The following is a 24,282-nucleotide window of genomic DNA, read 5'->3' on the forward strand; positions in this document are numbered from 1 at the left end:
GTGACAGAACCTTTTAGTCTCACAGTCCAAGATGCTGCTTATCAAGACAGATCTAAAGCCAAATGGGATTCAGAAAGGAAATAAATAATCATCCTGAGCTGTGATATTTTGCAGTTCTCTTATTTTCTTTAACTAATTGTCATTCTACTGGGTTCTTAGGAACAAGCAGATAAATGAAACATATTTTTAATCTACACTAATAATTTGTGTTAAGTTCCACTTGGACAATTTCATAAATGAATAGTCACTTTATAGCTGCTGAATGTAGCTGTAACCCATTCACTCATTTACAGACACAGCACTTCTCAAATACAGCTCATTTTCATATGTATTTGTAGGCAGATATTTTATCATTGGATCTGAGAGAGAATCGTACTCTAAATTTTGTGTCTATTGACAGAGGTCCCTAAAAATATTTACAGCACAAACTGGGTAAATCCCTTGGGTCATACTTCAATCTGAACATTGATTCACCTCAACCAACAGAGATATATAATTAATAATAAACCTTTAGGTGAGCCTCCTAGTCTCCCTTAGGAGGGTTTTGTCCAGAGCACAGCTTATCCAACCTCTGTCTTGGCATCAAGGCAGTATCAAGCCTGTGGCACCTGCAACAGAGGCTTAAAAATACTACTGAAGAAATGAAGCAGTGATACTTATTTTAGATTATTAGCAGGGTAGGGTAATGATTGCCACAAAAATACACTTCAGCTACAGTGCAATTTGAAAGTACAAGAACTTAAACCAGTGCTTTTAATGTGCCAGGCACAATGAGTGCATTTACAACATCTATTAAAAGCAGGTTATGTTTGGGGGCGGGGGATAATTACATCTTAGCAGGTAGTTTATTAACTGAACAAGACAGCATCACATTAAAGATAATCAATGGAGAATAAACCACAGCTGTAAAAATTAATACTGTTCATTCACACCAAGAAGGGAGTGAGGGAGGGTTGTCTTTGCTATTAAGACAGAAGTAAAAGTATAGCCCCCGTGAAACCACCATGAGAAGAGGAGTAAAGGATAGGATGGCACAAAATGGAAGTCATTCAAGGCATAAGTTTCAAAAAACAATACTGAAATTGAAAAGAAATAATCAGCAATTCTAGAGGGGAAAGAGGAATACGAACAACCAGTTTTGCAAGCAGCGGAACTAATGAAGCCTGGTTTTCTCCAGCTTTTATGTCATGCAAAGACTGATTTTCACATTGAAGTAAATGTGAGCTCCAAGTGGAGCACTTTTTTTTTATTAGGTTGGAACATTTATATGGGATTCCTTCCCTAGCAGATTTTCTAGTTTCCAATAAAGAACAAGACCTTCCTCCAAATGCAGTAGGAATAATCTGTCTTCTCCTTTACCTGGCAGCTTCTTTTATGACTTCTACATTGTGGCAATGTAGTTGAAATTGCAGCTGAGTAACAAATATAAAATTCCTGAATGGCTGGTGCAGGATACCCAGGCACACCCACCCCCTTCCCTGCTATACACACAGAATGTGCTATTCCTTCATATTTGCTTTGGATAAGAAACAAGTCTAAAAACAGTGCTGCCAGGATAATCCAACTTACGGGGAAAATTTATCTTTGGTATGCTAACTGTGTGCAAATTGCTTCAGGCAATTTTCTGGAGAGACCAAGACCTCAGGTTCCTGCAGCAATACTTGTTGTAGGGAGCAGTCAGTACCAGGAGGGGAGATGAGATCTCAGTGTGCTGAGATAGGAGCCTCTGTAATGATTTTAACTGCTGGGATAGAGGAAGGCCAGAGGAGCTGAGTTCAGTACAGCCTGAAGCAGCAGAACCAGTCAGAAACAGGTTTGGATAACTATGAGAAAGTCATCCCCCCCAAAAAAAATCAAGAAAGAAAAAAGGCTTGTATCCAAAATTTCGGCTATGCAGAGCTATGTAGTTTCCAGGGTTAAAGCTGGGCATGTGAAAGCCAGTAGTCAATTCATGATATATATATATATTTCTTAGAAATGAATTAAAATACATCTCTTAACTCTCATCCTGTACACAACACTTAACCAAAAACCACTTCACCAAAGAAAAAAACATGTCTATGACAAGAACTGGCCCTCTTTTTCCTGCAAGTAAATAAACCTTACAGGGAGAAAAAATGCAACTGGGTAGTATCCATTCTTTGGACCTATTCTGATTTGCATGATAAGCATTAAATCATAATTAATCTCTTGTTTCACTTAAAATTAAACCACCCCTTATCATAGATCACTAAGTAGTGGATGCAGTGAAACATGTATAGCATCTTTAAAAAGTTTGCCTCTGAGCATCACAGCGAGTTACTGCTGCCTATCTTGAGTTTCATCATCCAGAAAATCTGATTTCTGCAATCATGGACAGTCATAGGCATCTGAAGAGAACAATGCTTGGTAATGCCTTTTTGGGTAAAAAAAAAAAAATAATAAAATTTGAGCATGCACAGAGAGCACAGTTTTGCCTTTAAAGCAATCCAAAGCCTCTGGACACACTGGAATTTTTCAGTGCACCTCACATACTCTGCTCCTAAAAATGACTCAATTCTGTAGTCATCGATACACACATCTTCAAGAAGGATTAGCACCTCTTCCTCACCCTCTGTCCAAGCCAATTTAAAAGTCTGCTCAAACATTGCCAATATAACAAAAAACACTTTGATAAGGCAGGGGGAAAAGCTGCAGTGGCCTGAAGACTGTGCATATTTATAGCACAAACACACCGCCCCACACTCATTCCCCTTAATCACATGCACACACTCGCAAGACATCTCCTCCAAACTTTCTCAGGGACTTGGTCTGAGTGGCTCTAGTTCAAAGTCCAACTGCCTTGGCAGCTGAAAAGAAAGAGAAAACCATGGTGGCTTTGTAAGAATTACAGTGATCCTATTAAAAAAAAAAATATGTCACTCTCTGCTGGGACTTAACATGGCAGTGCCACGCAGCACTCATTGAATTGAGCAGCATTTCAAGCACACAGCTCCTGGTGCAATAAGACTACAGGCTTAATTAGGTTCCTATCACTATTGCTTTTTTCCTGCCTTCAGCCAAGAAGGTATAAGAAAAGATTGTCCAATACAGATACTGCAATTTAAAGTCTCGAGTTAAGAACACAGTGGGTGTACATCTACTATAAAATCTACCCTAAAAACATGCCAGTTGTTAAACTAAGCAGTGCATTAGAAGCAGTTAGATATAATGAGAATGTAAATGGAAAGTATTCTAGAGAGATATTTCAGCTAAAAACAGCATACACTCTATGCTATCTTTTATTTTAATCATGCTCTAAGCCCTGCCTTTTTGAACTTTTTATAAATTCTGCTATCTCCCTTTGCAGTTACTTACATATTGGTATATAAATTCAAAGACGAGAAGCAATTAGGAATGAAGCGAAGACTCCCTCTCTTGATGCTAATACATCAAAGGAAGTGAAAAAATACCTTCCCCCCCTCATACACACTGGGTAACACAGAGAGTTTCTGCTCTTCACAGCCTAATAGCTCAAGTAGCTCCAATCGAGAGTCTGATGTCAGCCTCTGATTACATGGAGATGCCAAGCGATTGGAAAGAGCAGCTTTTGAAAAATCCCAGTTCTCTGACTCCGGTGACCACACAACCCTGCAACAATGCTCTTAGAACACATATGTGTATTATTCACATCAGCTGGTTCTATTTTTTCCCCACTTTGGACATTGAAACATTGCTATTAAGAGTACCCTGGGAGTATCTGCTTGATTAAGGTACAACATGTGTGAAGGAAATTTGTCAGATCAGGGGCTTTTTTTGAACAGCTGTTGCTCCCCTGCACCCAATCTCCTTTGCTCTCCAGTTTGGAGAGAGGAAGAGCCAGGTGCTGCCTTTAAACAGACACACTTGAGAAGTCTGCTTTTGCCTGAATGGAGAGGGAGAGGTTGGGACTGGCTCATGGCAGGGATCAGTAAGGATTGCTCCCATTCTTTTTCTGCACCTCTGCACATTTCTGCCAGACCAGCCTAATCTGATCCTTGGAACTGAAGCCTCAGAACAAGTAAATCTATGTAAGAAATGCCAACAAAACCTGATTCTACTGATCCAGAACAGCAGCTGAGTGGCACCCTGAAATTGGGTATTTATATTTTCTTCCTGCAAGTCCTTCCCTCAGTCCAAGGACACTTGAAAACAAGAGTTTTTTGGAAACACTCCAGGCCCTTCATCTTTCAAAAAGGAAAACAAAAGTCTCTTATGCATCTGAATCAACAGGTGAGCACCCTCCCCATGCCCTCAGCACATCACCATAGCTCCCCTGTATGAGCAGGGGAACTAACCAAAAGTAGGAATGACTCCATGGATTTCACTGGAACATTCATCTTATGTTTCTGTATGAACACAAACATTACACTATTAAGGCCTTTAAATAGAAGAAAGGAGTTTTAAAGGGGCTATAGGAAGAATTTCTGTTAAACTACTGGATCCACAGTAAGTTGATGTCTCTTACAGGTCTGGTTCCATCTTCTCTGCTGTTTTGCTCCTGTAAAGGAGACCTTACTGGTCTTAAAGGAGATAAAACATTTCCAGCAGAATTTCTAATAAACCCACTGGAGACTTTTGCTTGGCTCTTGAGTATGAGCCAGAAAGAAGCTGCACTAACTACTATGATATTACACAGCTGTGTGGCTGCAGTCAGGTGGAAATCAAGCACTGAATGTTTTTTATATGTTCTTTAACTGGCAGACTCTCCATCTAGTAACAAAATTCCCAAACATTCAAACCTGGTACATTAGCTTAAGTACTATTTGTGGAATGACAAGCAAGGAGCTATAGAAGAGACAAAGGCTTTCTGGGCTACACCAGTGGAAGACCAAGTAAATGATATTCTGCAAAACTCTAGGAGATTTACACCTGTATAACGGGGAATGGCTTTGGAGGAAAACCACTGCTTCTCATCTGCTTCTCATCTGTTACCAGGCTGTGCCAAAGTCTACTGAGTCTACCTGAGCACTGAGCTCTCAGAGCCTTTCCACTGAGCATCTCACTGGCCTTGGCAGGACACGGGATTTTACACTATACTTTTATCTGCAAAGAGACCAGAGTCTGCATTCCACAAGCTAACAATACTGAAGGTGACAAGCCCAGCTTTCAAAAAGTTACATCCCTGCCAAAACCACCTGACAAATTCCATCCCATTACCTGCTATTACATACTAAATGCACAAGAAAAAAATACCTCAAGCAAAGCCTCTGAATGGTCCTATTCCTGTGTTAAAGGTCTTCTATCACCATTCTGTAAACAAAGATAAGGCATTTTTCTCCTAAATGACAGTACTCTAGCTAATGGTGTTCTACTGAATGTTAAAGTGGGGATGGGGTGCTTAAGTGAGCAGGTTTTTCTTCCTCTGTCCCTTTGTTGTTCTGACAGCAGTAAAGGTAAGAAGGAAAGCCCATGCTTTGGCCTCCATCTCCTTTCCACTCTGCTAATGTGCCATCAATCCTCTGCGTTTAGAAGAAACCATGCAGTGGGAAATTCTTCTACTTTTCCCACACCCACAGCTTGGGTTATTTGCATTCACGGGCAAACTACAGGCAAGTGCACCAGAAAGGTGAGTTCTTTAACATGAATGAGTACACAGTGACCAGCAGAACACCAGGAAACCAAGCCTGGCAAGTAAAGCCAAAAGCCTTTCTCCTTTTCCAAAAGGACAAGTGAAGAGTTGTGTCATTCCATTCGGGCAGGTGAAGGACACAAAGCTGAAAGCGACCGATTACTATATCCAGTGTACAGCTACTATTCTTTGGAGGTTTTATTCTGCACCCAATAAAGACTTGACAATTAATATAATTTCAGTGCACAAAAGGGAGCTCTGAATACATCCTCTTGCTTCATGTCCCCAAGGTTACATTCGTGTACACCTCTAAAAGTGAAACTAGCCTCACACTTAAATAGGCTGACTAACTATAAAGGACAATAATACAAAGTTAAAGGAAGCTAGGAATCTCTTTTGTGTTGTCTCCAGCAGTATCTGAGATATTTTTGTGTAAATGTATCCAACCCATGGAGATATACAGCTGTGCCTCAGTAGCACAGAAAATCCATACAATGAAAATTGCACTTTAAATCTCAAGGACCTTGAGAAGCTGAGATAAAGTGCAACACTTATCTTCCCATCTTGGATGTGTGGTTTTTTTTATTTCAAGATGCATCTACTCTTAAGGTCTTATGTATGTATCTCCCTGAAGATGTCTGCAAGGATGCTCACCAACCCTAAGCCTCAGATGGCCTTACAATGCAATTGAATTCTGAGATAGAAGCATGACAATTTCTTGATTCCATTTCAACAGCAATTGAGACCAGCACATCAAGTCAAGGAGGAGGAGGAGGTGCATTTTCTGATGAGCTTTGGGTCCAATATATGTTTTGTAAAAATGGTAGGATTGTGGCGGAAAATACATGAAAACCTTATAAGGGATTAAACATTTCCCTGCAGTGCTCAAAAAACAAACAGAAAAGCATTATGTTAGTGTGGTTAAAAGCCACACTAACAAACACCCCAAACCAAACAAAATTGAAACAAAACCACCTAAAAAGCACAAGGAAAGAGACTAAAAGCAAGAGTGAAACTTGCCAGGCTGCTCTCAGTAACCAATTTCAATCCAATAGAATGAATTAATGCAGAGCCTAAAATGATAAAGAATCAGTTCAGAGCTGTTTTTTTTAACTCAATACTGACACTTCAGGAAGCAAGAAAATCCTATAGAGGAGCTCACTGTAGAGATCCAGGGGCCTCTGAAGAGCAGAGTAACACGGGAGATTCCCACACTTCTGAGCAGCTGCATCGCTAACTGTTAGCACATAGCAAAATCAGGAATGGAAAAGTAGAGCAATGAAGATACAGCAGGCAACTTCTGGAAACCATACAGCTTTTAGAAAGATTGGCTACTGGTAACACATTGATGCTTTCGAAAAAAAGCCTGGAATGTGTGGAATTCTCTGGGATGCCAGGGTGCAAAAAGGATCTCATTAGCTAGGGCTTTCAAAATCCACTGCCCGGTTGTTGCCTATTATTCAGAAAGCAAGATGGCTTACATCATCAGTTTCTGTAAAGTACAATATTCCACTTAAACTGCCAGATCTCTAGTCCCCTAGACTGAGAAATCATCTTTCCAAATAACCATGGAGGCACTGAATCCCAAGTCTACACGCTAGTCCAGCACTTCTATGTTTCTGTATTACCGAGATAATCAAACATCTAATAGTAAAACTGGGCTGTGCCACACTGCTCAGGTCTCTTGTTGGCAGCAAGAAAACTCTAAGCAACATCCAGACTGACAACAATCATGTTATTCCCACATGGTTCTGCTTTAGAAGCAGACCCTGGAGCTGCTCATGATGAAAAGCAGTACAGTGGCAGAAGGGCAAAGTAGTTAGTTCAGGAGCTGAGCAGGAAAACATTTCTCACCCTTGTTTCTCTTACATTCAGAAGATGGGAAAGGATTCATATTTGCAAGATGCTGGCTGGCCAGAGGCTTAAAAGAAAGATGAAAGGACAAGCAGCATCTGGGGAGGCAGAGGTGAGGGACCTTGAGTTTTTGAAGATGACCTGCTTGTAACTGCCCAGAATCCATCCTTTATTGTGCCTAAAAAAGTTTTCCAATCACACTGAACAGTGACAAAAAGAAAGGGCAACACACAGGTAAATACCTTTAGCAGTAGCTTAGTAGAGGACTTAAAGTACTTTAGCAAATTATACACATACTTGCAAATGCTCACCATTGCAACAGCAACAGAGCTGAGAATGTTAAGGCCTTGTGAAAGTGACAGCAGTAGTGATAAGTTTTACTGGAAAAATGCCAGCTTTAATTAACTTTAATTCTTCATTAATATTCTCTGATTCCAACATAGATGTTTTAATAAAATAATACATAATTTTCAGTATAATATACAACATTATTATGCAAAATTGTATTGTATGATATTTTCAAGATAACTCCTTTCCTGCTCCCCTTCCCCTTGGTATCATCTCTGCAGTTTCCAAGGAATGGCATTCTGGGCAAGGAATGCCCCTCTAAACACTGGCTCCAATAGCTCTTGAGATGGCATTAGCCCATCATTTCCTTTTCCTAATGCAGCCTGAGTGTTCACAGGGGAATCTCAGAATCCAGCTGGCTTATGAGGCATGGAGATAAAGGCCTTCCACTCTCACAGCTCAGTATCTAGGGCATGTCCAGTAGCATTACTCTCAAATCACTGTGCTGCACTTGAAGCTGGAATATGAAGAATGTCTCACTGTGGCAAGATAGGCTAGTAGTTTCAAACTGAATACTTGAAAAACTTGTGGTTGTGCTGCACTGTCCTGCTGTTAACATCCCAGTACATGGTGTCTTGGTCAATGTACCAACAAACCCAGCCCCTCCAGACTCATAATATGCAATAAAATCAATGCAGCCATTGCAGTTATGGCATGGGTGGGGTGGCTGCATGCCTGTCACCAACTTGTTCCTTGTGGTCCTGAGTCCAAACCTCCAGCCAGTTCTGAATTTTTCTTAGATGTGTCATTTGGGCTGGACAGCTAAAAGACAGCCCTGAGGCCATCCATAATTTCCATGCTCACCACTGGAGACAGAAGTCAGCATGCCTTAATGTGATGCTGATTAGGTCCTGGGCAGATCTGTGACCACCTGCAATTGCTCTCTTGGTTTCAAAAAAACAACTGGGTGTAGTAACTTGAGTGTAATACTTTCAGGAGTGAATTATGTAGGCACTTCATGCATAAAACAAACATTAGCATAGTCTTGCTGAAAGTAATAATGAAGGAGGAGGTGTCAGCCCAGAGAGGAGAAAGCACACTATCATTATACACTACAGGGAAGATGGGCAGCTTCCTGCTAGGCAGTTTTATCTGTCCCTTGGGAACAGTGAGCGGTCTGCAGGCCAAAGGGAGGTACTGCTGTGGGTGTGTATGGATTTTGGGGGAATGTGACATGATAATGTGTAGAGTGGTGCTGTTCAGCTCTGGGTCTCAGCTGAGATGTTCAGATGCAGCACTATGTAAATGCAGCTCGGCTGATCCACACTGGAGGGGGAATAAAAGCAGCCAGAGGAGGCAAAGAAGTTGGCTGTTCATGTACGTTGGATTGTATCGAGACTTTCACCTTTAGGGAAGATGTGGTGCAGCACTGCATGGAGTGATGAGGACAGGGAGCTGTGCTTTGGGCAGCTGTACAGCTGCAGGCAAGACACACACCTACTGGAGAATGGGTGGGGGCAAAGCCCAGTGTTGTGGAGGATCCCTTGGCTGACCAGACCTAGGGACATCTGCAGATCTATCAGTGGCACTGAGGAAGGAGGAACAGCTGGCAAACACAGGGAAGATCATGATCAAAATTTTCTCCCCTCTTAAAGAGAGGAGTTAAAAGAAAACTGAACACTAAAAAAAATGAATTCTGCATTTATCATCACAGGGATAAAGCCAGACTCTCTAATTAAGCAGATGACATAACTGTGCTGTAATATCAAGATTTTGCTCTGTGATTTGCAAACAAGCTGCACTTGCATAATCCAGAAAGAAAAAAGCCATAGAGATTAGAACAGCTAAGCTCTGCTCTCACTTACATTAGTGTATACCCACACTTACTCAGCTCAAAAGACCTACAGATGAGAATGTGATACGAGGAGTTTCATTTCCTCAGACAGTTCTCTCACTAGCCCAGCCAAGCCTCCTTCTCACTGCAGTTTCCAATCACAGCCCAGCACTCTGCTCTGATTACACACTCATCCTGAAACCACAAAAAATCTCCCTCCGTCTCATCTATGGTTGATGTACATTAATACATCACCAGCAAAGTCACTGTACAGCTGCTGAGTATGTAGCTTAAATACTGTTGAATACTTAAAGCTTGATTCTGTTAATCAGGACAGCTTCATCGATCCTAGAAGTTACATATATTCCACAATGCTCCAAAGGGGAGGAAATCCAAAGCACAATTTTTTAAATGGCATATTCATGCAGAGGGCATGGTCTTGTCTACCCTGGAGTAAACTCACTTTGCTGTACTTAGTGGAGGTACTCAGGATTTAGAGGGGTACAGCAGAAGGCAAAAAACTAAACCAAATTCTCCTTTCAACCCATTGCTTTTCCTAAAACAGATACTGAGAGGTCAGAACCAACACCAGTCGCTGCTACTCCAGACTTGCAACCCACAGCCTTATCTATCAAACAAACACGTATCCACAAGTGCTTGGGATGCGTATTCACCAGTGAGAGTACAAAATCATTACACTGCTGTGAACACGAGCCATATTCAGCAGAAATCAGCAGCTGTCAGGACTACAGAGCTTTTCACTGCTTTTATAGTTTGGGTGGAGAAGAAACAGGATTCAAGCACTGCTCATAACACAAGTTCTATATTGCCTTGATCTTTATCCTCCTCCCCCTCCTTCACCCTCCCCTCTTCGCTCTTCAGGGCCACTCTTTAAACAGAAAGAAGTCATTAGCCAAACTTCCTTATTTTATGGCCCCGACAGTTAGGTAACGACGAAGCAATTTTATTATTCCCACTTAAGAGCGTTCGATCGGGAATTCAGAGACACTTCTAAGGGGTAGATATCTGTCGGGGAAGGGGGACAGGCCGGCAATGGGAGAAAACCCAAATATGCCCGAGTGCGGCGGATCATCTCCATCAGCCCCGGCGTCCAGCTGACAGACCTCGTCTCCCTCCCTGGCCAAACCCTTGGCTGCAGAAGATGAGTCCCGAGAGCCCCGCCAGCCAGCTCCTTACGTAAGGCACAAACCACTGACATCATCCCTCCCGCCGGCATCGCCGCGGCGCCCAGCGGCGCCCACAGACCCGACCCGACCTGCGCCCGCCCGTTCCCTCCCCACTCTGCTGCCCCGCCAGGGCTCCTTTCCCACCGACTCTGCCCCCAAACTTTGCACGGCAGGTTGCCAGGGGATGGCTTTCCCCACCGGGCGCCCCGTGCTGCGGCGCGCTCCATCCATCCCGCGGTGCGCCCCATCCATCCCGCATTCCGCGGTACTTACGCACTGCCTCCTGCTTGGGGTCGAGGCCGCGCACGGCTCCCTGGAGGCCGGCTATGCGGCCGTGCAGCGCCCGTACGCGGCGGTGGGTGCCCTGGATGTCAGCCTCGACCTCCTGGAAAAGGGTGCAGGCGTGCCGGGCCACGTCGGAGAGCTGTCGGAGGATCCGCGACAGGGCTACGTTGCTGACCGAGCAGAGGTCCAGCACCATCAGCACCGCCGCCGCCTCCCCGCCGCCGCCGGCCGCCTCGGCGCCCTCGCTCGCCGGCCCCGGCTCCTCCGGCGGCGGGTCCCGCGGCGGCGGCGGCTCCGCGCCCCCGCTCTCCTCTAGCACGGAGGCGGCGGGCTGGCGCCGGCACAGCCGCTGCGGCTCCACGGTCCGCTTGGCGAAGGGCATGGCCGGGCCCTCGGCCGGAGCTCTGCCGGGCTCCCTCGGGCACTGGCGGGGATAGCTGCCCTCCTCCTCCTCTTCCTCCTCCTCCTCCTCGTCCTTCTCCTGGCCGCCGCCGCCGCTCCTTGCCCGCGGCCGTCACTCGCGGGCGGCCGCCGGCGGGCGGCGCATCGCCTCGCCCCCCCCCTGCGCGGGGCCCCTGGGCTGCGGGGCGCCCGCCGCGCCGCCGAGCATCCGCCGCTGCCGCCGCGGGGAGCCGGGGCGCATCCGCGCCGCCTCGCTCGCTCGCTCGCTCTCACGCCGTCCCGCTCCGGCGGCGGGTGTGAAGGGGCGGCCCGAAAACCCGGAGAGAGGAATCCCGCGGCCGCGAGGAGGAGCGAGCCGCCGAGCCTCCCGCCCGGGAAAGCGGCGGGGCGGGGGCGGGCGGGGGCAGCGGGGCGGTGCCGAGCTCCCGCGGCCGCGGGGAGGCGCTGCGGGGCGGCCGCGGGCCCGGGGCCGGGCGGGAGCGCTGCTCCGGGCAGCCTCTGCCTCCTCGCCCCGGCCCAGCCCGTCTCCGCTCCGGCGGGAGCGCTGCTCAGGTGCGCAGAAGAAAGAGAAGCTGTTTCCAGGGGCAGAAGGGAACCCAACTCAGCAAGGCCCGACTGCTGCGGGAGGGTGGTGGTGCCCGCCCGCTGGTGTCACCTCCTGGGGCACCGCGGAGATTGTTGCACTCCCGCAAGTCAGGTGCAGGCACTTGGGCACCGGCTTCTTAGGAGGTGTCAGGGAAAGCTGGGTTCCCGTCAGACAAGGAGCACTGCTTCTGACGCAACGCGGCTCAGCTTGCGTACGTACACTTCTGAAAGGTGAACGTGCCTAACAAGCAGGCGTGAAATCTGAACACAAACTCTAAATTATTGGTGGTAAATACCACTGAAGGAGGTACTGAAAAAGGAGATCCAGGCAGATGGAAATGCAGGCATTCCACAGTTTGGAAACAGCAGCTTGTTTGCCCGCTTGACCTTAACTTGTCATCCTTCCACTTGAGTGTTGTGGTACAGTCTGTCATTACATGACCACATAGAGGCAGCTTTTAATTACCTCTGGTCAAATAGCCTGAGTTGCAGAGAGCATCACTGCCAGCCTGGTGATACACATACCCCATGTTCTGCAGATGCAACGACCTGCTCCTGGGACAAGCTTAGGTCCAGAGGGGGGATACAGCTGCTTTCACAGAGATCAGAGTCAGAGCTGATGGACTTTGCTGGCCCTGCTGCTGGCTTTCAACATGGACCATTCATGTGCCTTCACACTTTGTCTCTGGAAAGAGGAGCACACCATGACACAAAGTCAGCTCAGGTCTTTAGCTCAGGTTTCTCACTTGGCTTGAAATGGGTCCCAGTCCTATGCATGGGTGGGGAGGAAGGCACAGAGCCTGTTCCAATCTCAGCACCACCTCCCCACACTTCCTGGGGTGCTTTAAGTTCAGGTGTGACCCAGTCACAGGGAGCAAGCAGGGATGTGACAGCTGTCAGAGGCCCAGGGGCAGTGCTCAAACAGTACTAAAACTTGGGCCCAAGATGAGCTTCTAGTAAAATCACTGGGGTATTTGTACCCCACATTGCTGAGTTTCCTCTGCAGCCAGGAGGCTTTTAGCTCTTGTAATGGGGCATGGACTGTACTCCTCTTCCTCTCAGGGGGAGCCATGATATGCTATTTATAAGCCTCTGAGAGGTATTCTAATATTTCACTTGAGATTCATAAAGCAGGGGGAAATTGTTAAGTTTTAATGCTTCAGAAAGAACAGCAGCCATCCAAACTGATGTGGGATCACAAGAATAGGACCAAGAAACAGCAGTATAGCATTCACCAGGCAGGGGCAAGAGATGCCTCTGAGGAAATCAGCTCAGGCACTCATTTGGCCTCTCTCTTAGGAATATGATAAGCCAGTGAATTGAGCCATAGGTAACAGGTAAAAGCTGCAAGGGGTAGTATTTTAGATTGTACGTTACCACAGCTTCCCAATCGCACCTACTCTCTGATCAGCTCAGACAGGACAAGAGCTGTGCAGCTCTCTTCCTTCCCTTGAAAACAGCACCGTGGTTCTGGCAGCATATCCCTACTCAACTTCAGCAAAGCTGCCAGAAGCCAGTGATTCCTCTTCATTTACTTTTCCCAGTCTGTTATTACTACTTTTCATTTACGTAGACTCCATGGTCTCTCTTTTTATCCCATGCTTGGAAAGGTACAGCTTACCTTAGGTACCCGACTAGTCCCACGACAATTGTGTGACTTGAGTACAGGACAGGCAGCACCAAACCACACAGGAATGAACTTGTTTATAGGAGGAAGGTTCTGCCAAGTCTGTGCATCTCCACCATAGGGAGCATATTTTCATTTTGGAGGTTTGCAGCATTACTGTCTTTTCCTCCACAAGTCTAGGTGATGCATTTTACTTAGATTTTCATTGCAATTAGAACAGACTCCATATGCAGCTTGGGTGAGGAGCACTGGCACTTTCTACCAGACAGGTGGAGATACCATGTCACCTTCCTCTGGTCAGAACCACAGCTCCTATCTTTGCAGGCACTGGGGAGTCAGGTTGCCCCAGTCATGCACTTACTATGTGTTTTTTATCAGAAATATTATGTGGTGCAAATCCAAATTCAGTAGCTTCTCAGCTGCCTCTGGGATTGGTCTTGGTATGTGTGTTCAATAAGAGATGTGGTAAGAAGGAGGAAGTCCCAAAGGTTAACCTCAGTCTCACCCAATTGGTCTTTGGAGTCTCTTAGAGCAAAAGGAGAGAAAAAAATCTTTCATGGGGGATTTTGAATGTTATCTCAGTTCTGAAATGCCCCTCAGGTGCCAATCCCTCTGCACTGACTGGAGGCTTCTCTTGGCAGTAGTCAAACCTCAAGACCCAGAGTATTTAATTTCTGAGCACATCAGCCTGGACCAACCAGCTGCATCGCTAGATTTCAAGCACTTGCTGACCTCAGAGATTGAGACATGTCAGAAAGAATATGAGTCATTAACAGAGATAAATAGGTGAAATGATTCCTTTTGTATTTATTTATGGCAGAAAAAAATGTCACGTTAAACTGTACTGCTTTCTTGCATGTGCATGAGCTGTATTCACTGTTAGTTGCTATACATTTAGGTTGGGATGCTGCTGTGGATGGCATTGGCTCTCACCCATGTCAGTGAAAGACGATGGTTTGCTTCCAAGACACATACAATGTGGGAGTGGAAGAGTGGGCTAACAGAGTAAAATAAAGGTCCTGCTTGATCTCTCACTGGTTCTGCTGGTGGTAGCAGGCACCTGGTCATAGCCCACAGTAACTGCTGTGCAGCTTCCCACCCCACTCCCACCGCTGTGCTCGTTCCCTGGCTCACGTGGGCTGCTGGTAGCCTGGCTGAGGCGTGACTTTGCAGCAACACCAGCTTGGGAATATTCCTGCCGATGGAGACAGAGGACAGAGCCATTGGCAGATAAGAAGGGATCTGGTTTCCTGCTGCAGCAAGCTACAGGAAGCAGGGAGGTGGGATTAGGCAATCTCACCCGGTTTGGCAGGGCTGCTCTGGCCTGCTGCAGTGTCTCTTGTTCTGCTGTGCCAGAAAGGGAGGAGAGGCTGATGAGTGCTGTAGGCTATTGTCATTTCCTCCTCTTTCCACAGCTGTCAGGAAGGTGCCTTTAGGCTTCATATTAATGAAGTTGTGGCCTTTTGGCCATGATGTGGAATCTGTCATCACCGATGCTAGCCCACCCTAAATATATCACTTATTTATTCTCAGCAAAAATGTCACAGACAAAGCATTTCCAAACCTGCACCCACTTAGGCTACCAAAACTCTCCTTTTTTGGAAAGTCCCTTCAATAGTCAGCTGCCATTCTGCACTTAGACCCGACAGCAACATTCCTTGATCACAATAAGGCCACATTAAATATAAAAGTCCATAAGGCAGGAAAGCAGCAGTCAGGGCAGTTCCCTGTGAGTTTTAGGACTCTCAGTCCTACCAGTTTCTTTCAGCAGGTGAAAGTTAAAATACTTTCCAAAATGTGGGACATTAAGATTTTAGTGGGAAATACCTTTCCTGAAGAGGATCCCTAATTTTGACTTGGTGAGGCAAAAGGCTAGTAGTTCAAATTTTGATGGTAAGTCCAGGACACAGAGATTACTTTCTCCTTCAGTGAAGGCCACACTGCTGAGGTACTGAGACAAGCATCTTCTTATTTTTGGTTGCTGTTTCCCTAAAATTTTATTGGCACAAACAGCTATACAAATGTGTGCAGCATGCAAGAGGCCACAAACCTCTTCTAGGAGTTGCTATAGGACTATAAATAGATATTGGTGTTCTATAGGTAAGAGTATTCCCTGTTCATCCTTGTTTCTCTCACAATACTCACTATATCATTGTTGCTGCCAGCCTGCCATCACTACTAAAGCTGTGCAGTCTGAATTTTCTCTTTTTCTCTGTTCCAGAGCACACTTTTTCCTCATTTTTTTCTTCTTCTTTGAGAAGAAGAATTTTACTGTTCTCAGTAAAATAATGTTCCTAATCTTTCTCACACCTCCAGCTGAGGACATGTACAGGCATTAGAATGGTGAGTGTTTCTCTGCATTAATCTCTCTCCTGTCCAACTGCATTTCCCCAGGCACTCGTGTGCTGTCACCAGCTTACACTGATCCAGACCACTGCTGCTCTTTCTGGTAGTTGTTAATATTTGTATTGCCATAAACCTTTTCACCCTTGAACTATGAGCCCACTGATTCATTCATTGGTTTAGTGGGGAAAATACAGGGCCTGCAGGAGTCCTTGTACCTGTAGCAAAAGGAATTACTGGACCCCAGTAATTTGCATAGTGCTGCAAAACAGAATTGAATACATTCAAACTATCTTCCTTTCTCCAAAGTCTCCTAATTATGGTTGTTATAGAGTTTACTTGTAATCAGAGTAGGGATGACATTTCAAACTGAAAAGTGATTATTAAATTGACACTTCCTTTAAAATGTGCCTGAAGTCAAGACTGACATGCTAATTGAATTTTATTAGCAAGAAATGTCTGTTTTAATAGGGGAACTTTTTAATCTCTCTATCAAATTCATGCTAAGTGCATACCTACTTAATGTTTTCCATCATCACTACCTGGTATTGCTAGTCAAAAAAAAAAAAAAAAGTCTCATTGTAGCATCCCCCTGAGCAGCAAGCACTGTAATTTCCTTTGATATCAATATTAGTTTCACATTCATATATTCCATTGACTGCTAGCACAAGAACATGTCAAGGAAGAAAAAAACCAAAGCTGTTTAAGACTTTAAAAATAATAGTGGCTAAGAATGTGCAAAAAATCCAAGACCAAATCAAAATGATGCTGGGTATTGCTGGCAAATAACACACTAAACATGTCCAACAGCTCTAGTATGACATATATAAGTATCCCCACCATTATCCTAGAGAGAATACTGATGCTCCTTTTGTCATCTCAGAAGAAAGGAGTAGTGTAGAGGACAGCTGGGGTACCTTTCCTAGACTCCAAACCAGAACACAACATAGCAGAGTAACTGCAGTACTGGAGCAGCATCCAACTCCAAGCTGGACTTCAGGGAAATGAGATTGTACCATGTGGGCTGTGCCACTCTATGTTGGGAAAGGGCAGGTGGGAAAGGGCTTCTTCAGAAGACAAAGCTCTCACACTAAATTCAGCTCTGTTCTATACAGGAAAGCTCTGTTGAGGCAACACCACCAGCAACCTTAGCTGGAGTGCCATGACACCTGACGCCAGCCTGTGCAGAGAACTGGTTAATTCAGCCTCTATGGTCCCAAGTAGGAACATTCACAAAGACAAAAAGTTAACACAGGGGGTTATATCTTAATGAAACACAGTAAAAGGAGAAGCAGACAATAATAAACTGTTCTTCACGAAGAAATGTAATCCTTTCCAGGGAAACAGAAGGGAAAAAGGAGTTTTACTTCCAGTGTGAGCTCCATCCACCATCTTTTTTGCTCTGATTTCTTAATTGCACTTGATTTGATAGCAGTGGGGGTTTAACCTATGTTGTGGGTATTTTCACTGTTGTCTTTAATTTCGCCTGCTGGCATCAGGCAGTTTGTGCACATCACGCCAAGTCTGCTGTCTTGATTCAGGACTCATGACCTCAGCTGACATTTTGCCTGTATCAGAACAGTGGGAGTACACTAGTAGAGAAAAGAAGATTTATTTGGAACAGCATGTGAAACCCCATCACCCACAGAGGAGCTTTTATCCACTATTAACACACGTTTTTACACATTCCAAAATAATTTGGCACGTGCAGTTTGCATGCTGAACATGTCCTAACTCTCTGTCATACAGTCTAAATGTGAAAGCAATTTCAAGTTTCTGTATTCTGGAGACAATCCAGCTCGTGGTGCATGTCACCAAGTCAAGGGCAGAAAAATGTCTCTTCCTCTTATACTCATGATGAAGAGCTGAAGAAGGAGATACTCTGGGAAAGGCTAGATCAGGTCGATGCCTCCGCACTCTCTGTTGCTTCTCTGAGGGGTAAGGAACTTTAGTTTTGTTGGGTGGGTGTTTGTACCTCTGTGTTGTGGCGTGACCTTAACTCACTCGGCCCTGGGTGCTGCTTGGAGAGCAGAGCAGGCTGAGCTCCCTGGCTTTGCAGTGCTGAGAGGGGAGGCTCAGTCTGCATCACGGGTTCCCCAGCAGTGCCTCATGCCAGCCGCTCCCCCAGGGGCTTTAGCCAAGCTCTTGCCTTGGGCTCGCCGAGGTGGATTCCAGCAGAGGAAGAGCAAGAGTGACTCAGGCTGGTTTCACCAAACTGATGAGTTTCTCATCTCACGATAGAGAGTGCATCAGGGTATTGCAAGCTCTAGCTTACAGTGTACAGGCCATATTCCAGCTCAGTGTGTCAGAAGTTTAATTTATTGGAAAACCCGTGTTCCAGGAGTCCAAAATAGCAAAAAAGGGAGCAAATTAGGATTGAATACCACTGGGGTAAGTAAATGCAAAAGCTCATGTTACCCTGCACGTACTCTTTCCAGCTGTATGATTTCCATTATGAATAAATTTTCTCTGCCAGCAGTAACTCTTTGATTTAGAAAGAAATCAAAATAACAAAAGATATATAATTACTTTGTAGGTGGGCTAATTCCTTCTTCCATCTCTTTGTCCACAATGGAGGCAAGAGGAGTAGTTTTATGCTTGGTGGCTTGGCGGTACTTGCAGCCCTCTACCAGCAGAAGGGAAAAGCACTCTAAACATTCATATTTTAAACCTTACCATAAAGCAGTGAAGCTTGGTTCATACTCTTGAGCAGACTGAATAGTTCCTCCATGTAGCAGAACTGGTGATGGAAGCACAGCCAGTAGCCCAGTTTTTAAGAAGAGTCTTCATCTGATATAAATCATTTTTAGTTGGAGACCACTTGTGGTCTCATCATGGCCAGTCAAATTAGCTTCCTGTTTTGTTTTACAACAAGTAGTACTCTAAGTGCTCTGAAAATGCATGATAATAGGAAAAGTCTGACGAAGTGATTACTATTTCAAAGGAAGGCCAAGTTTATAGAAGCATAATTAGTCATCTGCTCTTAAACCAGAAAAATATGGTGGAGAAAAGATGTCTTTGGGGTTTTAAAAAGATATATAGAAATATGTTAAATGATGCAACATCATTAGAGTCTGTATTTATTTTAAGGATAAACAGAGCTATTACACAGTTGCCCACCTTTATATCTACTCTTTCTGTTTTCTGCCTAATGGGCTTTCTTCCTTGTGTACAGAAAAAAACCCAGCTCTATCCTGTTTATAGTTGAGTTGCAATATGCTGAAAATTATTACCTCAGATTTTGTACATTAAGTCTGTCTGCTGGCAAGAGGAAAACCCTCTCATATTATCTAATTATGGCTTCAAGCAGCACTAATGAAGAAGTTGTGCAGGCTGGGGCCTGTTCTCTCCTCTCTGGAGGCGTCAACAGAGTCTGTGGTTGTGGTCACACAGAAGTGGGGAGGGAGGCTGGGGCTGCCAGGCACAGCAGCCAGCAGAGGGAAGGTTAGCTCTCAAGAGCACAAGAGTGGAGTCAAGTCCACAGCCCCAGTGTAGGAGTGCAGCCTCGATTTGTGAGGCTGAGACCCCCACCAATGCCTTCTTCCCCTGCCACCCTGTGGTAGCCTCAGCTGGGATGTGTCTCGGAGGGGATGGAGCTCCCCATGCCTTGGGAAAGAGATGTGCACAGCTGTGCCAGCGTGACTGCAGCACGTGTCTACAACTCTATTCCTGGCAGTGAGCTGCAAGCCAGCATGAGAAGCAGCTGTCCAGCTTTGGGGAAGTTGTGTCTGGTTGTTGGAGACACCCAGGTATTTATTCCCTGGAATCACAGGAGCTATCAATGTAAAATAAGGCAACCTCAGTGGAGACTCATGCTAGACAAGCCAGGCTAAGTACTGAGAGCAAGGACTGAGGCATGGCAGTGGAGATCAGTGAACTTGCTAGTTTAGTATCAACCACAATTTAGCTGTAAAACCCACTGTAAAACTCAAATATAAAAGTCACATCTGAGTTCCCTGCTGCCATTGCTTACCTGTTACAGATTCCAAAGCTAACTAGTTTAGCATTAGCTGTGCTAATTTTGTAAACACAGTTGAAACCATAGCACAGGCATATATGTAGTCATTTGGAGTAATGCAGAGAACAGTAAACATACCAAAGAGAATCAGAAGAAACTCCACTGATAGCTGGCCTTCATGAAGAAAAAAGAGACTCAGACTTAGATACGAGTTAACTGGGATTTTTTTCTACATCTCATTAACCTCTTGGATGGAGAATCCAACAAAGCTGTGATTTATTTACCATAGATGCACTCAAAGGATACTGCATAACTTAGAGTTCTGGCACTGTGAAAGTTATTTGCAGTAATGAATTTTTTTTAATTCTTTGGAGGAAAGTGAGTGCATATTCCCTTCCCCCACCAAATTAAAAAAAAATAAAAAAAAATTGCAGAGTAACATTCAAAGGCTCATTAAAAGCAACCAGGGAAAATAGATTATGAAGACTTCAAAGGCTCATGATACTGGTTAAGAATCAGCTCTCTTTTTCAAAGAAAATGTTATTAGCTAATCCTTGAAATTTGGGTTTTGGCAGATGACACAGTATTTCCTGCAGGTGCAGAAACTAGAGAGTATTAAAAGAGTTTTGGTAGTGCACAAAAAACTTCTAACTAGACTTATGGTTCCCTCTGCTTTAGTCAGCTTGAGTGCACTCCCTGTTCCCTCATACATGAAATGCAGCAGCATTTCAGGAAGCTCTAACTACGTTAAGCTAGATATCTTCTATATTGAGAAAGCAAGTCTGTTAAGACAATGTTTTTTATCTTTTATGTTTCTTTAGTAGGAAAAATAATGCATTAATTATTGCTATTATCAGTAATATTGGAAGGAATAACAGAAAAGTCAATGCAATGAATAATGAAAATAATACTACATAACAAGTACATGAAAGATACATTATATACATGCAAACAAACATCATTCCACTCCACATTCCTGCTTACATCAATATGGATATACTTTGGCATATTGTCTCTTTTAAGATCATCTTTACAAGGTCACATGTGTGTTTTTGTCTCCTCTATCCATGGCTAATCCCAGCTCCCCCACAAGTTAGAAGTCCCTGCTTAGCAAAAGAGACAAGTCCAGCCAGATCTGTCTAAAGTCTTTGGTTAAGCTGTGATCCTTTGGCTTTGATTTGAAACTTGACTGTTTCACAATGACAATATTCTGACTTTCACCTAAAATTTGGCCCAGAAGATGCCCAAAGTTCTGTCTTACTCTTTCCATGGCAACTAATTGCTAGAAGTCAAATAACTGAACTTAAGATACCCTTAGAAAGTAGCAACCTGAAAAGGAGCACCGGAATGAATAAGTGATGATAGAGTAGTGGCAAAATTTGCAAACTTATTCCCATTTTTTAGAAATCTAAAGAGGTTTTTTGCAGGTATTAATTTTCAGCTATAGTCTGAACAACATTGCTTATAAATTCAATTAAGACTTTCAGTTGAAATTTAAACTACAACAGAAGTGAAGTCCGCAAATTGTAGAAGAGAGGTGATGGGAGCTCGTTAAATCTAGCATTCATGGTAGAGAGCTATGTCTACGATATTTAGGAGATAAAAATATCAGAGGGACACAGTAAAGCTCACCACTTTACTGAATGCTTTGCACATGTCTGTTGAAAGTATTTTTTGAGATATTTGATTTGTTATACAGACAGTTGCATTTGCTTCTAAGAGACAGCTACCCCTACTACTCACAAGTTCTTTCTCTGACATGTATTTTGTGCCCATACGCAGTATCAGGTGCTGACAACTAATACCAGAAAACAACACAGCTACAATTGTTTGAGCCATGTGCGTACCACCACAAATCAGACACAAGTTATTACATTGAAAAGTTAAACTAATTCAAAAATGAATATTTGACTTGTCTGATTTGCTTCAGCACCTAGAGCAAATTCGTATTTTTCAATATATATATTTTAATTAGAGGTCTCTGAACAGTCTGGGAGAGCTGGACAGGCAGTGGAGTAGAACTGATGACACTAAGTGGGATTAATACAACATTATTAAACAGGTGTCACAAACATATGTGTATGTGTCCAACCCTTTCCCCACCCCCAAAAAATCCAAATTCAGGCACAAAATCCACCTAGATCCATGTTTAAACCATTGCACAAGAGGTCAAATTTTCAAAAGCATCTCTTGTTGGCCCTTATTTCTCTAGTTTTATTGACATTTGCATAGATATGTCAAAATGCCTGCTGAAAAGTTTAATCAAGTATAATACTGTCCAGAGAACAAGAGGGCTCAGGAGATGTTTGGGTTTTTTTGGGTTTTTTTGTTAGAAAATAGGTTTAAAACAACTTGGGTGGTACAGAATTTTTATTGCTCAAAGAAAAATAACCTAGAAGTTAGCAAGTGAAATAGATGTTTTTGGAAATAAAAGCTACGTTGTGAGTGCAAGGCAACTGAGCAGAGCTGTAAAAGTTGTTAAAGTTCTTGTTTCTTTTGCACAGATTTATTTTCCAGCAGATGACAGTAAATTTTGGGTGCACTGCAGGATCTCTTTCTATCCCCAGCACAGACTCTTCCCTGTGGGAGGAGGCCACTGAGGGCAGGTAGGGTAAGAAGTAGGAAGTGAGGCTGCAGAAAAAGCACATTATGGGGAATACTCTGACCATAACATGAGTCTCCTAACTGTAATTAGAAGGAAGGTATCTAGAACCCTTGTACATGCATTTTACTCAATGTCAAGGTAGAAGGAATTGTTCATCTTGCTAAGACCGGAACTGTGCTCTAAAATTGGCCTTATCTGCCCCTGGTTTACAGAGGCATTGTCTTCCTAGTTTGGACATCTCAGTGATAAACTCAGTATCAACAGTCAGGGGGAATGAATCTGGGTCCCAATATCTCCCTTTTAGAGGAGGATATGCTCACAATGTGTCTCCACATCTTCTGTGTTAGATTAGTGATATCAGGGTTTACAGTAAATTTTCTGGAGTCTCTTGCTCTTCACGTCTAGAAGGCAGAGAAACAATGGCCTGCAGATGATGTTGAGTGAGGATGAGCTATAAGAGGGGAAACATCAGAAAAGGACAGTGGCCACAGTAAATTATAAAAGCCACAGTGGTTCTAAAGTACTTTGGTGTCTTTACCCAGTCCAAGTAGGTAGGAACTTTAGCAGTAGGATAACCAGTTTAGAGGAGGTGGCACTGAATCATGTTGTATGACTGCAGCATGGAATATTTTTTGAAGGCACTGTAACATCCATTCATCACCCACATAATGAACATTCATTATGTTCAACCAGAGAACACTTCCCTGTTCATTCACTAAAATGACAGCAAGAATTACACCAAGACCCTTGTTCTTGCTCATTGTAGTTGTCCTGGATATGTATTTTATGTGGATTTCTCCATGGCTGTAATACTGTCTGCCATCAATTTTAGTTTCCTGATGGTATGTGTTTATTGTTACTTTAATAAGAACATTTGTTTAGTTAAGAATATTTACTATTTAACACATATCTTGACAGCAGCCATGGCTTTACTGGCAAATAAAAATGTTCTGAGTATCTGAATAAGAACTGAGAGCACTCCTTCTGGTTCCTTACAGTACAGTCCATGCTACCCACATTAGGCTTCCTTCTGTGCAGGGGCAATGATGTTGCAGTGAGGCTGTTGACTGGAGAATATGTCAGGATGCTGCTCAAATGAGTGATATGGCACCCAGAATAATTAGGACTATGCTACTTTTGGAATTGCATGTAATCTCCTCTTCAGAAAAACAACTTTGATAATCAAGAGGAAGGAAAAGCATGAGGAAAAATATGTATATGTTTCAACCTTTTTTCCTGCAACTGCCTGCATTTATTACTATTTAAACATTTGTCACAATATTTAAAATCTTACCACAGGCAAAATGTCTCAACAATATTGTTTTCACTTCAAAACTAGACACAGAATTCCAGTCCTGTGAGTCTGTCTTGACAAGCATACAACATTGAGCATTGTAAAGTAAAGCCAAATAGAAATGGCAATTCAGAAAAATCCATGTGCAGAACACATTAAAAATTCACTGCAACATCACTGATCAAGTATAAGGTCTTAGGTTACATGAAATGAGTTACTAAAGCACAAATTGTTCTTGAGAGCTACTTATCTTGCTCTCCATAATTAATTTAATACCTTAGATGAGGAGAACAAAGGTTAAGTCTTACTCTCCAGTGGGGGTCACTGTTGAAGATCAGCCTCTAATTTTTCTTCTACAGAAGTTTAAACATATCCTAAAAACACTGGACAAAATCTATACAGCTCATGCAAATGTGTTGGAATTTGATTGGAGTAGTTCACATCAACTGTT

General features: G+C 43.7%; 1 protein-coding gene across 2 annotated transcripts in view; it reads right to left on the reverse strand.

Annotated features, from left to right (window-relative positions):
* NHS (NHS actin remodeling regulator) overlaps window positions 1–11,399 on the reverse strand; it is a 244,813-nt gene extending 233,414 nt beyond the window's left edge. Inside the window, exon 1 of one of the 2 annotated variants that reach the window (XM_088051952.1) lies at window positions 11,006–11,399. In XM_088051952.1, the coding sequence (XP_087908078.1) occupies window positions 11,006–11,399 (394 nt within the window). The remainder of the gene's footprint in view (window positions 1–11,005) is intronic. The other variant, XM_088051953.1, reaches the window with a different exon arrangement.
* Between the last annotated feature and the right edge of the window lie 12,883 nt (window positions 11,400–24,282).

Source organism: Pseudopodoces humilis, chromosome 2 (assembly GCF_049639895.1).
Source record: "Pseudopodoces humilis isolate 2021_Gansu_Grassland_sample_001 chromosome 2, ASM4963989v1, whole genome shotgun sequence".
In the NCBI taxonomy this organism is placed as follows: Eukaryota; Metazoa; Chordata; class Aves; order Passeriformes; family Paridae; genus Pseudopodoces; species Pseudopodoces humilis.